The following is a 21,058-nucleotide window of genomic DNA, read 5'->3' on the forward strand; positions in this document are numbered from 1 at the left end:
TTTACACTTAGTATAAAAAATAATATCTATGTACACGAATATATATTAAAAAAATCTCCTACACATTTCAATATAAGCAATGTAAATTGTTTTGTTTTCACATAATAAATTACAACATCATATTTTGCCAAGTGCAGAAATAATAACGAGGAAGGTCATCGCTTTTTTGTAAAACTATGACATCCATTGACGTTGATGTTTATTTGAATCGTGAAAAAAAATTAAAAATCTGTTTAAATTAGGATGTTGCAATCTATAGACAGACACATATACACGTCGCACATAAAACGTAGCATCAGTAGCATGCGCTAACACATACAAATATCATCTAAAATCTAACTTCTCTATTCATCAAGACGGTTAACATTCGCGGATTCGCGCGTATGATGTATTCGCTGACAAGTTTTTCGCATCGAATCAGTGTGAATTTGTGGACCGTAATATCACGTCATCATTAGTATCAGCAATTGATAATCAGAATAAATCTACGTGGCATAAAGTGATTAAAGGATATCTGTAAAGTAAATGTACTATTCCCGTTTCACAAGACTCAGTGCGATCAGCTGAACTCCTAATTCAAATTGTTAGTTACACGCTGCTTGCATTTGCAATTTAAAAATACCGAAGATGAGCTCGAGATTCAGCGGAGTTAAACTAGGACCTCCGATAGAGGTTTTCGCCCTCCAGAAAGCTTTCGTGGACGATACTTACGAAAAGAAAGTAAATTTGTCAGTAGGAGGTATTAATACATACATCTTTTATTTTAATACATGCTTTTAAACTACAATCGCAGAAGCAAATAATACGAATGTGTATAATATTTTTTTTAATCAGTCGAAAAAATATATGTTGACATATGTAAATATGAAAATTAATATTCAAATCGTATTTTTTGTATTATTTGGTCAGTCCCTAGCTACATGAATATGATATTGGATGACCTCCAGCAATATCTGGTTGTTACATAACATAACTTGTAATACATATATTTCTTATCTTTTATATGATAGATTATCAGGAATAGCTTTGTTTTTAATTAATTTCCTGTAATATATTTAATATTAAAAAGAATTTTAATTACTTTAAATTGCTTTCAGCTTATCGTACTCCTGAAGGCAAACCTTGGGTATTACCAGTTGTCAGAAAAGTAGAGAAATCATTAGCTGCTGATGAACTACAAAATCATGAATATCTTCCAGTTTTGGGATTAGACGCTTTTAGCCAAGCAGCAACAACTATGTTACTAGGAGTAGATTCTCCTATTATTGCCCAAGGTCGTATTGTTGCCATTCAAACACTGTCTGGAACTGGGGCACTGCGTGTTGCAGCTGAATTCTTAAGTCGTATACTACATTATGATACATTTTATTATAGCAGACCTACTTGGGGTAAGCATTAAAGATGATAATTTATTAGATCGAATATTCAATATGTAAGGCATAATATTTCCACAGAGAACCATAAACTTGTGTTCATTACTGGGGGATTTAAAAGAGCTTGTGAATATACATACTGGAATCCGAATACTCGTAATATTGACATAGAAGCAATGCTTAAAGATATTGATGATGCACCAGAAAATTCAGTAATTATTCTACATGCGTGTGCTCATAATCCTACTGGATGTGATCCAACTCCTGAGCAATGGTCTAGAATAGCTGATGTAATAGAGAAGAAAAAGTTATATCCACTTTTTGATAGTGCATATCAGGTTAACAATTTAAAATTTGATTTTCACTTCTAAATTGAAGAATTTGTAATGTAAGTCAAATACTTTATAGGGTTTTGCAAGTGGTAATTTAGATAAAGATGCTTATGCTGTGAGGATGTTCGCTGAACGTGGTATAGAATTCATGTGTGCACAAAGTTTTGCTAAGAATTTTGGATTATACAATGAAAGAGTTGGAAATTTAGTAGTTGTTATGTCTGATGTGAAAGTACAAGCTCAAGTTAAGTCTCAATTAACCTTGATAGTTCGAGCAATGTATAGTAACCCTCCCAATCATGGAGCCAGAATAGTTGCAACAGTGTTACGAAATCCTGATCTGTTTAAAGAATGGTATATATATTATTTAGATAATAATAATAATAATTAGCACTTTAAAAATATAACACATTTTTTACTTATACTACTTTAAACATTTTTAGGAGTGGTCATATTATTACAATGTCTGGTAGAATAAAGGAAATGCGCCAAAGTTTGTATGAAAGACTGGTTCGATTAGGAACACCTGGTTCATGGGAACATATTAAAGAACAAATCGGAATGTTTTCCTACACTGGTCTTACTGGTGAGTATTTTGCAAAATTATTTTATTTATCTTGTTTACTAATGTACTATTTACTCAAATAAATATTATTTCAGAGAGACAGGTGGAACACCTCGTAAATCATTATCATATTTATATGTTGCGAAGCGGTAGAATAAACATGTGTGGACTCAATGAATTCAACTTGGATTATGTTGCAAACGCTATCTATGAAACTGTTGTACTATTTCCACAAAATGAAAAAAACTGTACATGTTAAAATGGATTCTTAAATTATCGTATCGTATTAAGTATAATTGTTGTTGATATTTAGGCGGAAAGCATGATGGCAATATTTTATACATATTCAAGTTACATTAGAACTGTAGAAATATCCTAGAGTTGTTATTTTGTTACCATCTTGATGCAACTGGCCTTTAATTTACTGAAGTTGTGCTGATAGTTTGCTTGTAGTCAAATATTATTATGTTAACACTTTATGTTTGAAAGACCATACATTAACACGAACCTAACATTCTATAGAAGTTAAATCATTCAGTTAAAAATTGCCTTATCTACAAAAGTACAAAATATGACAAAATATTATGAATTGCCAAATTTTAATATATACGTTAATAGAATCGCTTGTTATTAAAATAATTTTATTACACTAATTTCATTCAATTTTAAATTGTATACAATTAGATTTTATAAAGTACCTCTTATTCTATATAACGGTTTTGATATTACATTTGACATACATAAATACAATCGTATTAACGATATCACGAAAAACTCAAAGTAATTAATTTATAATAGAATACAAAAATAAAACTTTAACTATTTTAATAATAAGCGATTGATTTGAAAGATTTATTATTTTCCACAAAAATATAAACTTTCAAACTGTTAAAATTCTTAAATTTTACAAATCACTGTTACTGTTAGTTCCTGTTCAATATCGTTGTGTAAATGAAACATTAAGTATTATACTTTTACAGAATACACAACAAAAATTTATACACAATACATGATATACTTTAAAATTTTAATATACTAAACATAATTTTAGCGAAGTTACTCAAAGAATCAATACGTTATTCTACGAATTAGCACAAAAAGTTCTGATTAGAATATAAAAACTTTTTTGTATGCATACTGTAAATGTTTCTTATATACTATACAAAAAATTCTATTTTCAGTTTTAGATGCTTCCATAGTCGTCTGTTAGTTTTAAAAAATATAAAATCTTCAATCAAAAGCAGTAAACGATTGATATATGAAAATGTTCTATGTAATCTTCCAAATAGCTCTTAGGGAAAGTACAATCAACTTTTTCCCTATTTTTCCGGATTTTAGTTCATGAATTCGTACATAGATTAACGCTAATATTTCAAATATTTATACGTAACACAAGAGAGAAACTATACATTTATAATGTTTACAGAATATATACATATATATTTTTAGTAAAATTGTTGTGAAATATAAGCTTAGAACACTACTCGTTCGAAAGTCTGGACCAAATTCACAACCTTGAAATGTTTGTAAAAATTAGTTACAAATGAAACTCTAAACGATCTTGTACATACTGCCAAAGTTGATAATTTGAATATGCAGTGACAGGGATTACTTTTCTATGTATTTATATGAAACAAATGTCGTGCAGAACGCTATTTATATTTTATAAAATAATATATACTTTTGTAAAGATAATCATGTAGCCAAAAGACTATTACCCTAGTTTTAACATGCATTTACTGAAATTTTAAGTATTGCATTAGAGTATTCAACAAGTAGCTATCTAATGTCACATTTAACTAAATGTTATAGTAAGTACTTTAACAGGGGATGCTGAATAATAGAAATGTATACAAAGATACTTGTTATATGTAAAATAATTGTTATATATGTTTATTTACATATCACTAAAGTATGCATAAATGAAATAGTAGTCAACAAATTACTGAAGTAGTTGTTATAAATTAAAATATAACATATATACAATATTATAAACAACTATGTGATTATTGTTTATTTACATTAAATAACTTAGATCAGTCAACCCATTTGGATGTCTTTTTTTTCAGAACAACTGACCCATCTTCTGTTACTGCATTATAGTACTGTGTACTATCATATTTTTGTCGCATATACCAAATATATCCCAAACAACTTAACATTGTTGCAGCTCCAAAAATCATTACCACTTTATTCTGAAACAACAATTAATAATAATTATTATAAGAACGTGAATTATTAGAATTCCAATTTTAAAGAATAGCCTCACCGGTTTAACATATAATTCATAATTAATTGCACGAAACATCATTGTGCTTCTAAGGGACCGTAAACCATCACCTGGTGCTGCTTCATTTTGTTTTTTATTCATTATAATCTGCAGTTATATATTTTTATTTTTGACTTCCAATGTCAATATTCCTGTAACAGTTATCAATTTTTTATGAGCAGTCTTACTTCTACATATTTAAACCTAGAAAACGAAATAAATTATTATTTAACATTGACATTTAAATCCTATTTAAAATCATGTATAAAATTTTCATGGTTTTTTATAAAATTTTACTTAACTATTCTTTCAATTTAATTTATTGCGAGAATCTACTTTCAGTTTAAAAATCTGCATAACAGATACATACACTAACCTTACGGCAACCTAACCTGATTTATCCTGTCTTACCATCGAGCAGAATAAAAACATTGTCTTTCACGTGGTACATATTCAGGATAAAAGTTTTTAACAAAAATGGTCAGAAAATTGAAATACCATGAACAGAAGTTGTTAAGAAAAGTTGATTTTATATCATGGCAAGCAGATAATAATTTAAATGAAGTAAAAATCCTGAAACGTTTTCGAATACAAAAAAGAGAAGACTATGCAAAGTATAAATTTTTTTAACTTAATAAATGTATCATTTAAAGAAATATTTCTTCTAAGTATCCATTATTTATTATTATTATTGTAGGTACAAGAAATTAGGACGAGAAATTCGTGAATTGGCTCAAAAAATTAAAGAACTTGATGCTGAACACCCTTTTCGAATTGAACAAAGTGCATTATTATTAGAAAAATTGTATATGATAGGACTCATACCAACAAAATGGGATTTATCGTTAACGCAAAAAGTAGATGCAACTGCGTTTTGTAGAAGACGATTGCCTGTTGTTATGGTACGGAATAAGATGAGTGAAAACCTTAAAATGGCAACACAATTAATAGAACAAGGTCATGTTAGAGTTGGAGCAGAAGTTGTAAAAGATCCTGCATTTCTAGTAACGAGGTTCATAATAATTATATAATACTATAAAGTAATAATCAGTGAATGTGAAAGTATTTATTACATGCATATTAATGTACATGCATTACAGGAATTTGGAAGATTTTGTTACATGGGTAGATACATCGGCTATCAAAAAGCATGTGTTAGAATATAATGACGCTGTAAGTATTCATTTATTATTATTATGTTTATATAATACATACTGTGTATATCATTACTATACTTACTAATTATATATACTATTTTGTTACAGAGGGACGATTTTGATATGGTGTAAATAAAACAATTATAATAAAATTGAATCACATCTTTTATATTTAATATTTATACCATTTTTGACAAAATTATAAAAAAGTGTTTTATTTTCATATACATATTTTTATTATTACTGTGAGAAATGCTTGTTTAATACGTTTACATTTACTTCTTCCATTTCATACAGGTAGGATTATAAAAATGCATAGAAAGATCTTGATTTGTAATAGTTTTGATATTGTTATTTTTGTTATTGGGTGAAACTTGAGATTGTCTTTTATTTAATTTGTAAAGTATCAGTTTCCGCATATTGTCAATATAAGTGCTAAAAAAAATACAATAATGAAATTTAATTACCTGACATATATGTACATATACATTTAGATACACACCTCAATTCTAATACTGTTTGAGCAATTTTAAGTATATTTTTACGATAATCTAGAATGTCCTGGGCAGTTTTTGGAGAATGATTACTAATCATTCTACTACTTTCTACTGCATCTTGTATTACATTTTTTGCTTTCATAGTTTTGTTATTGTTTTTTTGCTGAGTACTTTGGGTTTGTATTATTTTTGAAGAATTTATTTTATTCTTCAAATCATTATTTTCAGACTCAACACATGTAATCCCACGAGCAATATTTTTATATGTATCACATGGAGATAAGCGTGGCTCGTTCATTAAATCAAAACATTTTAATTTTTTGTTTGTGTAAAACTTTAATTTTTTAATCTCTTCGTCTACTTCTCGTTGTTTATGTTCGTAACACTTTAAATGACCAATGTTCTCACGTGTTCTATCAGTAGCATTCAAATTATTTTCATAATTTTTCATCAATGTTTTTTTATTGTTCTCTTCGGTTAATTGACAAATATTTTCGTTTGAATTACATGGTTCATCGGTGCTAGATGCGTATTGAAAAATAGATTTACAAGAAGAACAGAAACTTTCTAATGCCGATTCGTCATCCATATTTTTATTTTTGAGATAGCTGCGCATTTTGAATTTGATACTATAACAGTAACGGAAACTGCGACTCCATATTGGTCATTTCCGGCATTTGAAATGTTAAAATAGTATGAGTTGGCAATCAAACTCATATGCGATGTAAAAGAAGTATGATTTTTATATGAACGATAATACTTTCTCACATCAAAATATATTTTTCATTAAAATGAAGTTTAATTTATTGAGGACAATATTCTCATATTTTCGATTATTATAACCAACCTTATTGCAAGTATAAAATGTATTGGGTTCTTCATACATATACATTTTATTGAAATAGTCAAATATAGCATATAAATATATTGTACCGAAATAAATTTCGTTTTTTTTTTAATATACAATACGCACAGTTTGTTATAATAAAATGTATGAAAATTGTTACTTGAATCTAGATCAAACGCATTATGTTAAAAAACGGCTCTGATATGGTATTTGGTACTTCCAAAAAAATCCAGTATAAATTTTGTAACATATAATATCTCCCCTACTTTGTATAATGTTAATATTAGTGGTGTAATTCGATGATCACCGGTTTCAATGTTTGATATTCAGTGAATTCTATTTTTTACTCATATATTACAGATTCTATGATCACGTGTTTGCGAAAGCCACTCATTCATATACCTACAATGATTAATTAGTATTCAACATGATACAAATGTTACATGTTAATAGTTTTACATTTACAAATCGGCAGTCATTGCTGGTCTCTATGACACTACTACCACATTACAATATTCACATTACATCACAAAAAGAATCAAAGAAGTAGTACTAGCTTCTTTTTTCTAATATCCTTTTATGATGTAAATATGAAACTGAATGGGAATCGTGTCAGCTCAGGTCCCCAAGTATTCTCCTCTCCATCAACTATTTACAATGTTCCCCCTCAAAATCATTCAAAAGTACACAAAGTCATTCAAAAATGACAAAGTACCAATGTATAAATTAATAAAATTTTAGAATTTTGTTTCACAGAAGTATATTGCGTCTCTTCAAATTTCTGTTGCTGCACACTGCCGTCGTTTCCAATTCAATGTAAAAATGAAATATAAATGCAATTATTATGAAGGATGAATTTCTACAGATAATCGAATATCTTGGTCAAAAGAAAATTATACAGTTACTGAGATTTCATTGAAATTAAGGCTTTTCTTTTTCATTTTCATGAGAATTATTTCATTTGTAAATTTTACCACCCACAGGTAACACCTTCTAACTTTCTAATCACTTTCATCAATCTACTTTTACAATCTTATCTTTTTAAATACAATTTTTTAAATGTATCTTATCCTATCAATTAATTTAAGTGAGACATTTAGCACATTTTTAAAAAGAATTCAATAATTTTAGTTCAGTCATATAGTTAAATTTATACTGAAACAAGATCGTTTAGATATGCATCTCCATGTCGCGTTTATCATATTCAACTGTTTTAATTACATGTCAAGTTTTTTAATATGTACACATGTGTAATATGCCGAATATCTCATTTAAAAATTGTCAAGCTATATATTAATATATTCAAGATTTCAAATCTCGTTAAATCATGATATCGAAATACCTCACGATTTCAAGAAATTTGAATCATTACTTCTTACATGTATTCTTCTGTTTAGTTTATCAATCCATATCTCATTTTATAATTAAATCGAGAAATGAAAATTACATATGACGTTGTTTCCACTACACTGATAATTAGAAAATAAGATTAAGGAATTGCCTTACATTGTATTTATAATCGACATTAATGATTGTTACTAATAATATACAGCAATAAAATAAAAAACTAGTGATAGTTTTAACTTGAAACAAATTTACTATCTACAAAACAAAAAATATAACGAAGCATGATTGAAATATTTTCTTTCACATTAAATTCTCATGCGCATGTAGGTATCTATATTCTTCGTATTAAAAATATACAAAATATATCCGGTTTTGCTTTCATAACTTAAAGATTTAAGAAAGTAAATACTGGTATATGTTCTTAAATAGGTTTTGTTCAAGTAACACTTTTTTTATCTTTATCATAAAAGTAAGAATTGAAAAACTATTTACAACAATTCTAAAAAGTTAAACAAAATATGATAACTTTCTTGAACAGATCATTTTCATTAGTTTGCAACCTCTTTCCACATATACCAGACAAATGAATTATTAAACAATTAATTATATTTGAAAATCATTATTTCCATCCTTTTATATGCTTTGATACCTTCTGCAGACAATGCTTCCACGTTCAAGAACACATGATCTTAGAATCACAAATCATAAAATTTCTGTTTTACATGTCCATTTGATTAAATATTGACTATAGTAACCATATCAGAGTTTAAATTTTTATAATAAAATTAGAAGCCTTTCATTTTTATAGAAAAGTATGAAATAAGCTGCGGCCCAATTTTTAAATTGTTGGATGATTTCACCCTATTACTGAACATTTAATCATTATACACTATTTAATTATGCTGCTATAAAATTTATCGTGAATTTTTCGCGCTCGGACAACTTGCACCAACACAGTTAGCTATTTTTGATACAAAATATTCATTCATATAAACATGCTTCTTTCAGTTGTGCGTATGTATGTAATATTATTATGAAATATGATATGAATAACAAACTAGTCAACCATGGTTGAAATTATATATTCAAACGTAGTGTAGATACTGTTCTTTGAGTATTATATATTATAATACGATTTCATTCTTCTTTGAATAATATAAATGTTAATAACAACAATTACTTGTTATTACGTGATTACGGTTGGTGCATCGCGTCCGGTGTATTCACGCAATTTACTTAATTCTAGAGCAATAGTAACTAATGTTTTAAGAACTTCTTGAGCATCTTTCTTAAAAGATGTTGGATCATCTTCGTAACTATCAACGTACACACGAATAGTGGCGCCAGAACTTCCTGTACCAGATAGACGGTATATTATACGGGAACCATCGTCGAACAGTATTCGTAATCCCTGTACAAATAAAATTGGATAAAAACGATATATCGGCAGAAAATTAATTTGTTTAGAAATCGTAACACACCTGTTTATTGGCTTGGCTCCCATCAATGGGGTCTACGTAGGAGTAATTATCAGCTACCTTAACAACGTACTTCTTGCCTGCAGATGTAAATGTTTTACCCACAAAGTCAGGCTTTTGAATTTCGTTTTCAATAAACTGCATCATTTTATTCGCTCCTTCAGATTCACAATTTTCATAATCATATCTAATAAAAATACAAAATAGATATTAATAAAGGGCGGCGTCGTTAAACTACTATTACACTACAGTTCTTTTTCTAAAAGGAGATATACCTAGTGAAAAAGTTTCTTCCATAAATTTGCCAATGACTTAACAGTATTTCTTCTACAGATTTGCCGAGATTCGAAATCACACTAAGCCATGCAAGACATGCCCATATTCCATCTTTTTCGCGAATATGATCAGAACCAGTGCCGAAGCTTTCTTCTCCACAAATGGACAAAAGCCCAGCGTCCATTAAATTACCTAACATTATTAATAAATACATAGTTATTCCACAAAGTGTGTATTAAATATTTTTAATAAATTCATAGCTAAAATATCATACCAAAATACTTCCAGCCTGTGGGTACTTCAAAGATTTTAATTCCAGTTTTAGCAGCAACTCTATCCACAGCAGCACCTGTTGGCATAGACCTAGCATAGCCTTTAACACCAGTCTTCTTAAAGTATGGTATTGCATTCAAGTTAGCAGCTAACACAGCTAATGAATCAGAGGGTGTAACAAAGAATGCATGCTTGCCTAAAATCTGAAAAAGAAAGACATATATTTCGTAGATATTTTTATTTTGTTATTAATATTCATTTATCATTTGTCTTTACCATATTTCTATCACCATCTCCATCAAAAGCAGCACCAAAATCGTAAGGACCATTTTTTATAGCATCTACTAAGTCTTTGGCATAAGTCAAATTGGGATCAGGATGATGTCCTCCAAAATCTTCAAGTGGTGTTGTATTAACAATACTGGAATCATCGACACCTAACTCATTGCTAAATATTCTTTTAATATATGGCCCAGTAACTATAAGCAGTAACATTGTTATAATAATCGTTAAACATTAAATAATTAAATGGTAGTGTTACAAATCCTGATTTAAGTGTACCTCCATTCATTCCATTAATAAGAACCTTAAAAGCAGGTTGACTATTATTTCCTTGAAGCAGACTCTTAATGCTGGGGAAATCAAAGATATCTTTCATAAGCTCTAAGTAATCATTCACAGAGTCTATGACATCAATTGTGAAACTGTTTCCATCAATCTGAATAGTAGTGCTCTGTATCTTATCTATGTCTATATTTATATCAGAAGCAATTTTATAGCTTTTGAGTTGTGTTGTAATCTCATAGATTTTATTTGTCACATTGTCTGGAGCTGGACCACCATTCTCACAATTGAATTTGATGCCAAAATCAGCATCAGGACCACCCGGATTATGAGATGCAGTCAGGACAATTCCTCCTTGAGTTTTGTATTTTCTTATTATGGTAGATACTGCAGGAGTTGAGAATATTCCATTCTGGCCAACTATTAACTTCTTCACCTAAAGTATTACATAAAAATGATATGAGTATTAATTGTCATGCTGTGCTGTTGTTTTCACATTACAATGTTTTAAAAGTTACAATTATAGATCACATTATCTATGAATAGCTAAAGTGAAAGATAACTATACAACATAAAACGTAAGGTATGCTGAACTCGTTTTCGAAAGCTCAAGTTTTCATTGACCTACAATTGTTACTATTAACGATATATTAAACTGATAAAAGTCGTATAAACTTACTCCGTTAGCCGCAGCGATCCTGATAATTTTTCTAACTGCTTCTTTGCCGTAATATCTACCGTCACCGCCTACAACTAACGTGCTACCAACCAACTGATTACCAAGTGCTTCGAGTATTGCTTGAACGAAATTTTCCGTATAATGTTCTTGCATAAAAACCTTCACGGCTTTTCGTAGTCCGGAAGTACCCGGCTTCTGGCCCTCGTACACTTTAGTTTCTATAGTTCTACTTGCCACTGCACTCGACATGTTTAAAATTGTTGTACGACTTTGAAATGATAACTGAAACAAAGAATGAAAACCGTTTGCAACCTAGCGCGATTACTTAGTAATGAGAATTTAGATTCGGCAATTTCATAACACGTCTTCGGTGTCTGCTAGCAGACTGAACTTTGTCTGCCAATGACACACAAGGGCATGGGTTACCATCTTGAAACACGCGCGCGCACTTTACCGTCAACTAATAATATCGTTTCGCGGCAGTTAGACAAATCTTTTGAATTCAAAAGAGATATACTTGTGTGCGCTAGTATGATAACTGGTTGCAAAAATGCGATAGAAAATTTCAATGACAGATGTTTCTATCAACGCGCTGCCAATTCCTGCAGTAGCTGCAGTTCAATGTGGATTATGTTTTAGTGGTGCAAGTAAAAGTGTCGAATTGAACTCGTCTTATCGCCCGAGTATCGAGTAAATAACTTTACTGTACGAATTTTCTCTGGAACGTTGCCGATTAAGGAACAATCGTTTTATTCTGTGCTGTTCATTGAACTCCTTATTTTGACTAAATAATGTATAATGACATTTGTGCTCAACGATATTCCCCGAATCTCGTGACCCGTGTGCGATTTAAAAAATTAGAATACTGATCCAGATAAGAGCCTCGAAAGAAGTGAGCATTTGGACCAAAGACTAAATTCCATTGCGTCATTCGGATGAGACCTATCTTGGGCAATAATATGTGTGTCGTTATATTAAATACAATACACGAAAATATGAAAAGGAGATTTCGTGCGAAATTCATACGCGCATGCAGAGAAGCGCTGACTATTATGTTGATCGGTATTAGTCGCGAAGAAAAATGAAGAGGAGGGAGCTTGTTATGTCAAGGATATCCGATATAAGTACGCGGATTTACAAAACAGAGACTTAGTTTAAAACAACGGTTTTCTCGAAGTCATCACTGTGAATCATGTGTGCCTTAAACGGCAGTGACACTTCAAAATTATTTGACTTTTAATTTAACAATACTTTGTGTTAATAACCGAAGAAATTCTGTTATTTTAAATAATTTTATAACTTCAACAGTCACTTCAACATATTTTACTCCAAACATTTTATATGGAGTGTCTTGACATACTTTAACGTAGACAGTGTTGGGTAAGTCACTTTTGAATATTTGTTATAAAAGTTTTATAGGCGGTAGATATAATATAAATATAATTTTCCTATATTCTAATAATAAATTTTTTTATTTGAATAGTTTATTTGGTACAAAATTAAATAAATGTACTATGTATAAACCACACGAGTGGAATATTACAATGCAGCACGATAGTGGATCAGAAAGTGCCCCATTACTTTCTTCAGAATCTCATACAAGCGTGGAATCTACTATATTTAATGATTCAGAAACAAGCGACTTCGAATGTACACCTACTAATACATATTTCAAGTACTGATTGTTGTCATGTTTAGAAATATAATTGAGATATTAATTCAGTAATATGAGTATTGCAAGTTATAAAAAAGGTATTTTTATTAAACATGCTAATATTAATTGTTTATTAACATTGATTACTGTAGATATGGTAGTTTGGAAGTTTCTGATGTTAATTCTCCTGTCACTGTAATACCAAAGAGACATCCACCCATCAGTCAAAACCTTACAGCAGTTACATTATTGATCAACTCCTGTTCACTAAATGTAACACAAGACAGATGTTATGACATTCATAATGCCGATCTGGTAAGGATACCACAAACATTTTATATTTACCACATGAAGGTTGAATATGTTACAGACACGTACATACCTGTGTAATTTATAGATTACTTGTGATAATTTATAGATACTGAATTTATAATGTTGATAATAATATATATTATAATATATATAATGTTATAATGATAACAATATATAATATTATTTAGTTTTATTGGAATTGACTTGGCATTTTACAAATTTCATATCTTGCTAATTTTACATTTTAACATTATTAAATGTAAATAATATTTTTTTATTCTATCAGATATTTAATAATGGTACATGTGAACCAACTGGTAAAGAGTCTATGCTGAATAACTTCAGAAGCAAATATTTATCACCATCATTGGAAGAGGAAACTACACGTAACGCATGTGAAGAGAAATCAAAACAAAGTTCTCTAGTAACTGTGTAAGTGATATTGAACATTGCTATTTAATATCCTAGGACAGAGAGATGAAAACAGGATATACTATATGTTTCAAAAACTCATTTACTATAAAATTTGTCTATGTTAACGCAATGGTAAACAGAAGATTACATTTAACACAGTGATATATGTATTGTATTAGTAATTACAAATTATTATCAGCTATCTATGGTACCATCAACAAAGGGTTCTGGGTCAAAACACTTAGCATTGTGTTCTGAAATCTAATCACATTCATAAATTTTTTCTTATCTCTCGCCAGACATTATATTTTTAGTAGGTCGATGATGATAGAAAAATTAAATCTTGCATCAGAATTTCCTATATGCATTTTGATTGTGTTAAATCAATACATGATTGCAACAAGATCGTTTCTCTGGAAGCAGGAACTATTTATACAAAATTTTATGTGCTTTCAGATAACAAAATTTTGTGTACTTCTGACCCGTTTAAAAAGATAAAGAATTTCTGGCTATTTATGGAATCTTATAAATAGCACATCATATCTCTTGTATTAAATTTATTACACAGCATAATTATCTTAGGGCTAAATAAGTACTCTGTTAGAGACTAATTATGACATTCAAAATTAAAAAAAATGTGTACTTACCCACCCTTGGTTAAATTCGTTTTCTCACAATTTTATTAGATTATTAGTTATTATAAATTGTAAAAATTCAATACTATTTTTATGTTCTTACGTTTCACTATTATTAATTATCGAATTTATAGTTATTGTTTTAGGACTGAATTAACAATAATTCGTTTCCACATCTTAAAAGCATACATGTATTTTGACAGAGAAAACGTTCGAATTGCAAAAATGAACATTTGAAGTACATATCTGTATGAATGGATTATTTTGTTTGTTTTTAATGTGGAATGAATTAAAAAGTTTGACAGAAGTATGCTTTTTAGACATGGAAACGAATTAAAACGAGACGAATATGGTTACCGGTCGCTCACATTTCGGCAACCATCGGGTGGTTGTGTCTGCTACTACACAGCAGAATTCACTTTAGAAGGGGTTAGTGCTCTGTCGGTTGCCTGGGCAACAGACGACTACCCGAAAGGTCAATGACCGTAGCTAACATCTAAATCGTACTTGCTATTTTTTTTGACATTCCTATTTCATCTATGCAACCTTGAATCGCAACAAGGATGATTATAAACTATTTCAAATTAGGATTACCACATGTCACGAGAGACAAATCGAAACATTTTATGAAAAATATTATTTAACATATTTTAATTTTTAATAATTTTTTATTTTACACAGATTTTCAATATGGAATACCACATTAGGTTCATCATTACTGACAATACCATGGGGTATTCAAATGGCTGGTTTTTTCCCTGGTATTATTCTCATACTTGTAATGAGCGGATTATGTTTGTACACTGCTTATTGTCTTCTTCTTGTACACAAATACCATGGTGAATGAACATTTTCTTAAGTATTTAAATGTGGTAATATTAAAGATCATGATTATAACTAATTCATAATGGAATATATTTTAAGGTGGGCAGAAGGGTATAGAAGTAATTTTCTTGAGTCGAGTATACTTGAATAAATGGGCAGAATATATTGCTAAATCTTTTAGCATTACCGTGTTACTCGGTGCAACTATTGCATACTGGATATTAATGTCCAACTTTCTGTACAATTCTGTAAATTTTATATATGGTAAGTATGAAAAAAAACTTCTATTGTTTGTATCTTTCTTAATTTTTTTTTTATAACTTTTCACAGACAGTATAAAAGAAACTGATGTATCTTTAGTAAGCAATGATTCTTATTCATCAGAAATATTGTGTCCAAAGAAAATGTCCAATAATACAAATACTGTAGATCATGAATATACATACAGCTCTATAGGACCACTTTGGGATTTATATAAAACAGTTCCTATATTTCTTGGTTTATTAATATTTCCAATTTTGAATTTTAATAGTCCCACCTTCTTTACAAAATTCAATTCCCTCGGTAAGTAAAACCTGTAATCATTTTCCTATAAAAAATTGAGCTGCAACATACGTCAGATTTATCCTATAAATTTGCTTTACTCTGTGAAATTACAAAAACTTTATATTGCACAGGGACCGTGTCAATTATATATTTAATTGTATTTGTCTTGATGAAATCTATATCATGGGGTGTAAACATGGAACAATCAGACTGGGACATTAGTTGGAAATTGAAGATTTCATTCCCTGCTCTTTCCGGAATGCTAGCAATGTCATTCTTTATCCATAACATTATAATTACTATAATGCAAAATAATTATGATCAAAGAAAAAATGTAAGTAATGTTGACATATTTAAAAAATTTTTGTTCTCCACTGATGGTCCTATAAAGATTTTTATAGAATAGTACTTGTACGTTGCAGGGGAGAGATCTTTCGTTTGCATATTTTCTTGTTACACTAACTTATATTATAGTTGGTGTAATATTTTATGTATGTTTTCCACTTAGTAAATCATGCATCGAAGATGTAAGTGAGATAATAAAATATTTAATGTACAATTATAAACTCTTTTGTACAATGATAATTTCACTATTTTTTACAGAATCTATTGAATAACTTTCAAAAATGGAGTGGTTTAACAGTAGGTGCACGAATTGTTCTACTCTTCCAATTGTTAACAGTTTATCCATTACTTGCTTATATGCTGCGCATTCAATTGCTTTCTTCCATATGTAAATCATTTAATACAGGCTGTGTTCTTTTAGTTAATATTATTTTAGTATGCATATGTATACTTTTCGCAGTTTTTGTTCCATACATTGGTACAATAATACGGTTTACAGGTGCTTTGAGTGGTTTAGTTTATGTATTTACATTACCGAGTTTACTGTACTTAGCAATTTTGAAAAAGCAAAAACGACTGTCATTATTTGTTACAATCCTGCATATAAGTATACCACTAATTGGCTTTCTGAATCTGCTTGCTCAGTTTTTTGTTACAGAATCGTAAATGTGACATTTTTCCTGACAGTATATTTAGAAAGTATGAGATGCATTCTATATGTTGTGTTTATTCCAAAGAAAGCTAAATGTGATCGAATTAAAAATACTTTATGTAGATTAGAATACAAAGTGTATGTTAATTTAACATGTTAATGATTTTATAGTATTAATGTGTAATTATTAATAGTGCAACATATGAAAAATTATTCATTAGTTTTGTTTTAAAAATTACTAGTGAACTATATGAGACCGAATTAAAACAACTTTTACTCTTTAACTAGAATAATTTATTTATAATTATAATCTTTATAAGAATAATAACTTTTCTGTTTTCTTAACTCTTTTTTGGAACTCTATAAACCCAAACAGTATCAACTCCTTCTCCTATTACTTTTATTGCACGCATATTAGGAAGTGGAAATCTGCAAGCAACTATAGTACAATCTTCCTGTAATTCCATCAAAAATTTTTCTTCTATTTCTTGCATCTGTAAAAATATCATTTATTAAATGTGTTTAACTGTCACAAAAATAATATTCAAGAAATACATTACCATCTGACCTACTCCAAACAGAACAATATTATTATAATTGTTTAAATTATATGTCCATAGATTTCGTCTAATAAATTTTGTTTGGGATGAAAATCCTGTGAATAAAGCTTTTAACCTAGAATACCATACCAACCAAGCATTTAATTCAATACCATGAGCTTTGAATCCAGCTTTGGCTGTGGCAAAAACCTGTTTAAATGAAAATAATATTACATTAGAAATACAAGGTATTTGTTTATTGATAATATGATATTATAATATGGTATCCATTCCTGGTTATTCAGAGTTATTTTTTAGTTACAAATTACTTACTATACGTCCATCTCCGCTTCCAAGATCAATCAAAGAGCCAGAACACCTTTCTAAGGCTACTAATACATTTTGTACCTGTTGAGTAGTAGCTGGTACGTAAGGCAAACATATTTTACGAAATGCAGGACTCACAAAAGGAATACATATTACACTTATAGCTGTTGCAATACCTCCTAATAAAGAAAACACAAGTATCATGGCGTGTTATAAAAAGGGATAAAGATATAATTAATGGTGATAACTTACCCGTTATTCCAACGAGATACCAACCAAGTTTAGACGGTTTATATGGTTCACCAACATTTTCACTTTTACTGAGGATGTAATTTAGATCATTAACCTCTGCTATGTAAAATGATCTTTGATTAAAACGTTTTAAACTTAAAAAACAAAATAATTTGTAATTGATGAATCTTACACATTTTTATATTTAGTTTCTCTCAACAAGACAAAGAATCTTCTATTTCTTTACGAATGTTTACGATAATAAATCCACATGGTTCACCAACGCATGTACATAATATTGCACATACAGTTAAGGCTCTCTCATGTAAAATCTGGTCCAGCTGGTGGAGAGGGGGTCTCACGAATGGCATTGCACGATTCCAATGGATAACCAATGGAATCCATCGACATCAATTCTATTTGTGATGGGTAATTCTCCGACTCCTACTTTACTCGAAGAAAGTTGTACGTCATATCAGGAGCAAAAGGCTCAAGAATATGAGGTATGGTGCAGAAACTGTCTTTTGATTTGCGTCTCGAGCAACGCGAACATAGCCACTAGTTTATACGAGGGTTGCCTTTTATGTTTCGGGATTTGGCAACCCTAGTGTTGCAATCTGGCAACTGACAGCTCTATCGTAAAGTTGGACATTTTTGAGGTTATACGTACTCAGAACGTTTTGACATACGAGCGCTATTTGTGTTGTTTACAGTAACTTAAAAGATTCATCTCGGCCCAAAAATGGAATTAAATCGTGAACATTTTCGTACGATTATTTTTTACAACTTTCGACGTGGATTAACTTAGCAACAGTGCATGGATGAACTTCAAGGATGAACTTTGTATTTATTAATAAATACAAATTTAGATCGTATATTTATATAGAGATACAGTATCGCCCGAGAGGAATAACTGAGAATATGTAGGGAGATAATGAGATAGTTTCCACGAAATTCTTCGTTGAGCCTTTTTTTTATTTAGCGAAACAAATCAAGGAATTTAGAGACAGTCACGTAGCCTCTCGTAAGATCCTCTCCAATTTCACATAAACTAGACGAGTCACAGTAATATAAACTCTGATCTCCCAAGTAAAGGATATCGTAAATCTTTAGACAAGGACTTCTCGGAATTCTCTCTGACCTCCCTCTCTCTCTCACGCAGTCCTCAAACATGTTTTATTAATTCAAATATTTCTATTACTGGTTTGTATTCCATGTTTTTATGTGCTGATCTATACAGAATAGTAACAGTGATAAAAGTTTCTTCCCTTTTTATGAATATTATTTCTTATGTTCACATAGTTAATAAATGTATAAAATTCGTAGTCTAACCGTCTTAAAATGAACGATGCCTTTCCTTGTCGTATGCATAGTTGCATACATATACGGCTGATCATTATTTTATGTTTCATTAAAATATTTTCGTATGAAAGTATACATTGTCGCATCATCTATACTCTAAAATAGTTTAAGGAAATTAAATAAACTGGAAGACTAAAATAATTCGTGAAGCAATAGACCCCTACGTCTTTATTAATTCTTTCAACCTATGTATCTCCATTTCTAATTCTCTAATATGTCGGTTCCGAGAGCGGCATAACTCTTTCAATATTATCTTCTCTTTCTCAATTTTCTCGATTTTTACGTGATCCTATATAAACAAATATTTTGTATTAGTTTTGCATTACAAAAATTAAACTATATTGGTTATGAACAATTTGAATTTACCTCTACAACACCGCTGTTAGTGCTGCAAAAACGAATTGTCTTCACCGGTATTGTCTGGCAACCTTGATCTTTTCTGTATACGCGCCAACGTCTACAGACATCACATTCCCATGAGTTCAGATCGTTCACGGCTTTTCGAAGCTTCTGAATTTCCAAATTCAATTCTGTATTCTGTAAGAAACGAATCAAATAGACAGTTTGTTGATATTAGAAATAGATAGTCCTGTACTTGTTCATACCTTATTGCGGAAGACAAGCAATTGCTCCTTTAATTCCTTACATCTTCTCTCATATGGAAAACTTTCGGATTGTATTTGAATTTCCAACGCAGCCAGTTGCCCATTCTTCGATACTAGTTGCAGCTCCAGATCGTGAATCTTCTTCTTCAGCTCCTTTAATTTATCGTCCTCTTCAATGACGCTATATTGCAATTGCTTCTTGACGTTTTCGTTGCTCGTGCTAGTGTTGCTCCACAAACCATAATCAAATTGTCCTATACAGTTGTTGATGCTTTTATTGCTTCTCGATCGATTATGAAGCTCTCTGATCTCGCTCTTCAACTTGTTAGTCTCCTCCTTCATAATCTTCAGGTTCTCTTTCAACTTCAAGATCTCGCTGTCCCGCTCGTGGATGATTAATGCACATTTTCGAAGCTCAATGTCTAAATCTTTGTTTTTGGACTCCAAATCTCGAATTTTATTAGCGCACTCCTTTTGGTTCAGTTCGGATGTTCGACTTTCTAGTTCGCAAGCGATTTTGTTTTCATCGTCTTCCATTTTCTTACCCACCCCCGCCTCCGAGTGTGGTTGGTCTAGTTTCCTCTTATATAACTGCAGCATGTTCTTCATTTCGAAATTCTCCTTGGATAGGTTGTCGCATTGTCGTCTCAACCGATCCATTATTGAGGTGTTCTGTATTGAAATGTTTGCATCGCTGTTGCCTGGTTTAGCCTCTATTTGCCTCTTTGAACTGTTCAATTTGCTTTGCAGGTCACGGTTCTCCCTCCTCAATATTCGAATCATGTTCTTGTCCTGTCGTGTCTTGGCATCGTCATCGCTTGACGTATCCTCCATATCCATTTCCAGTCTCATCTTCAAGGCGTCAACCTGGTCACGAAGCTTTCTGTTCTCCTCGTTCAAGCTGTTTAGTTTCTCCTCTAACTCCACGATGTGAGTGTTCTCGGTGAAACGGGA

At 30.5% G+C, this 21,058-nt stretch overlaps 8 protein-coding genes across 12 annotated transcripts in view; 3 read left to right on the forward strand and 5 right to left on the reverse strand.

The window, feature by feature from the left end:
* The first annotated feature begins 315 nt into the window (after positions 1 to 315).
* On the forward strand, positions 316 to 2,645 carry Got1 (Glutamate oxaloacetate transaminase 1). The gene is made up of 6 exons (XM_078177389.1): positions 316 to 739; positions 1,098 to 1,388; positions 1,455 to 1,711; positions 1,782 to 2,059; positions 2,149 to 2,291; positions 2,366 to 2,645. The coding sequence occupies exons 1-6, from the start codon at positions 628 to 630 to the stop codon at positions 2,527 to 2,529; spliced, it is 1,245 nt and encodes a 414-aa protein (XP_078033515.1). The 5' UTR covers positions 316 to 627; the 3' UTR covers positions 2,530 to 2,645.
* Positions 2,646 to 3,754: 1,109 nt separating this feature from the next.
* On the reverse strand, positions 3,755 to 5,476 carry LOC144468152 (small integral membrane protein 8). Of its 5 annotated transcripts, none has more exons than XM_078177395.1 (3): positions 5,365 to 5,476; positions 4,540 to 4,691; positions 3,755 to 4,465 (listed from the first exon to the last, which is right to left on the reverse strand). In XM_078177395.1, exons 2-3 carry the CDS (start codon positions 4,639 to 4,641, stop codon positions 4,307 to 4,309), a joined length of 261 nt encoding a protein of 86 aa, XP_078033521.1. In that variant the 5' UTR covers positions 4,642 to 4,691; positions 5,365 to 5,476; the 3' UTR covers positions 3,755 to 4,306. The 5 variants fall into 5 exon arrangements, with proteins under 5 accessions (XP_078033521.1, XP_078033522.1, XP_078033520.1 ...); XM_078177396.1 differs by lacking the exon at positions 5,365 to 5,476 and adding an exon at positions 4,916 to 5,033; XM_078177394.1 differs by lacking the exon at positions 5,365 to 5,476 and adding an exon at positions 4,842 to 4,970.
* Positions 5,017 to 5,923, forward strand: LOC144468151 (U3 small nucleolar ribonucleoprotein IMP3). Its single transcript, XM_078177391.1, has 4 exons — positions 5,017 to 5,153; positions 5,237 to 5,551; positions 5,640 to 5,712; positions 5,805 to 5,923. Exons 1-4 carry the CDS (start codon positions 5,017 to 5,019, stop codon positions 5,826 to 5,828), a joined length of 549 nt encoding a protein of 182 aa, XP_078033517.1. The 3' UTR covers positions 5,829 to 5,923.
* LOC144468153 (uncharacterized) lies at positions 5,819 to 9,303 on the reverse strand. Its single transcript, XM_078177398.1, has 2 exons — positions 6,199 to 9,303; positions 5,819 to 6,131 (listed from the first exon to the last, which is right to left on the reverse strand). The coding sequence occupies exons 1-2, from the start codon at positions 6,807 to 6,809 to the stop codon at positions 5,972 to 5,974; spliced, it is 771 nt and encodes a 256-aa protein (XP_078033524.1). The 5' UTR covers positions 6,810 to 9,303; the 3' UTR covers positions 5,819 to 5,971.
* A 150-nt stretch (positions 9,304 to 9,453) lies between these two features.
* Positions 9,454 to 15,055, reverse strand: Pgm1 (phosphoglucose mutase 1). Its single transcript, XM_078177388.1, has 8 exons — positions 14,685 to 15,055; positions 11,658 to 11,939; positions 10,976 to 11,414; positions 10,691 to 10,893; positions 10,416 to 10,617; positions 10,141 to 10,333; positions 9,869 to 10,052; positions 9,454 to 9,798 (listed from the first exon to the last, which is right to left on the reverse strand). The coding sequence occupies exons 2-8, from the start codon at positions 11,904 to 11,906 to the stop codon at positions 9,574 to 9,576; spliced, it is 1,695 nt and encodes a 564-aa protein (XP_078033514.1). The 5' UTR covers positions 11,907 to 11,939; positions 14,685 to 15,055; the 3' UTR covers positions 9,454 to 9,573.
* On the forward strand, positions 11,488 to 17,501 carry LOC144468146 (neutral amino acid transporter 9). Its single transcript, XM_078177387.1, has 11 exons — positions 11,488 to 11,561; positions 12,532 to 13,037; positions 13,141 to 13,332; positions 13,464 to 13,626; positions 13,910 to 14,055; positions 15,354 to 15,511; positions 15,597 to 15,761; positions 15,828 to 16,061; positions 16,175 to 16,377; positions 16,466 to 16,570; positions 16,647 to 17,501. Exons 3-11 carry the CDS (start codon positions 13,172 to 13,174, stop codon positions 17,052 to 17,054), a joined length of 1,743 nt encoding a protein of 580 aa, XP_078033513.1. The 5' UTR covers positions 11,488 to 11,561; positions 12,532 to 13,037; positions 13,141 to 13,171; the 3' UTR covers positions 17,055 to 17,501.
* LOC144468150 (ATP synthase subunit C lysine N-methyltransferase) lies at positions 17,382 to 18,446 on the reverse strand. The gene is made up of 5 exons (XM_078177390.1): positions 18,331 to 18,446; positions 18,159 to 18,257; positions 17,913 to 18,085; positions 17,601 to 17,789; positions 17,382 to 17,534 (listed from the first exon to the last, which is right to left on the reverse strand). The coding sequence occupies exons 1-5, from the start codon at positions 18,332 to 18,334 to the stop codon at positions 17,382 to 17,384; spliced, it is 618 nt and encodes a 205-aa protein (XP_078033516.1). The 5' UTR covers positions 18,335 to 18,446.
* A 1,194-nt stretch (positions 18,447 to 19,640) lies between these two features.
* The window catches only part of LOC144467717 (uncharacterized), a 5,333-nt gene continuing 3,915 nt past the window's right edge, over positions 19,641 to 21,058 (reverse strand). The window contains exons 5-7 of the mRNA XM_078176632.1: positions 20,105 to 21,043; positions 19,866 to 20,036; positions 19,641 to 19,788 (exon numbers count right to left, since the gene is read on the reverse strand). Coding sequence (XP_078032758.1) covers positions 19,660 to 19,788; positions 19,866 to 20,036; positions 20,105 to 21,043 — 1,239 coding nt within the window. The 3' untranslated portion in view covers positions 19,641 to 19,659. The remainder of the gene's footprint in view (positions 19,789 to 19,865; positions 20,037 to 20,104; positions 21,044 to 21,058) is intronic.

This window comes from Augochlora pura, chromosome 3, assembly GCF_028453695.1.
Source record: "Augochlora pura isolate Apur16 chromosome 3, APUR_v2.2.1, whole genome shotgun sequence".
In the NCBI taxonomy this organism is placed as follows: Eukaryota; Metazoa; Arthropoda; class Insecta; order Hymenoptera; family Halictidae; genus Augochlora; species Augochlora pura.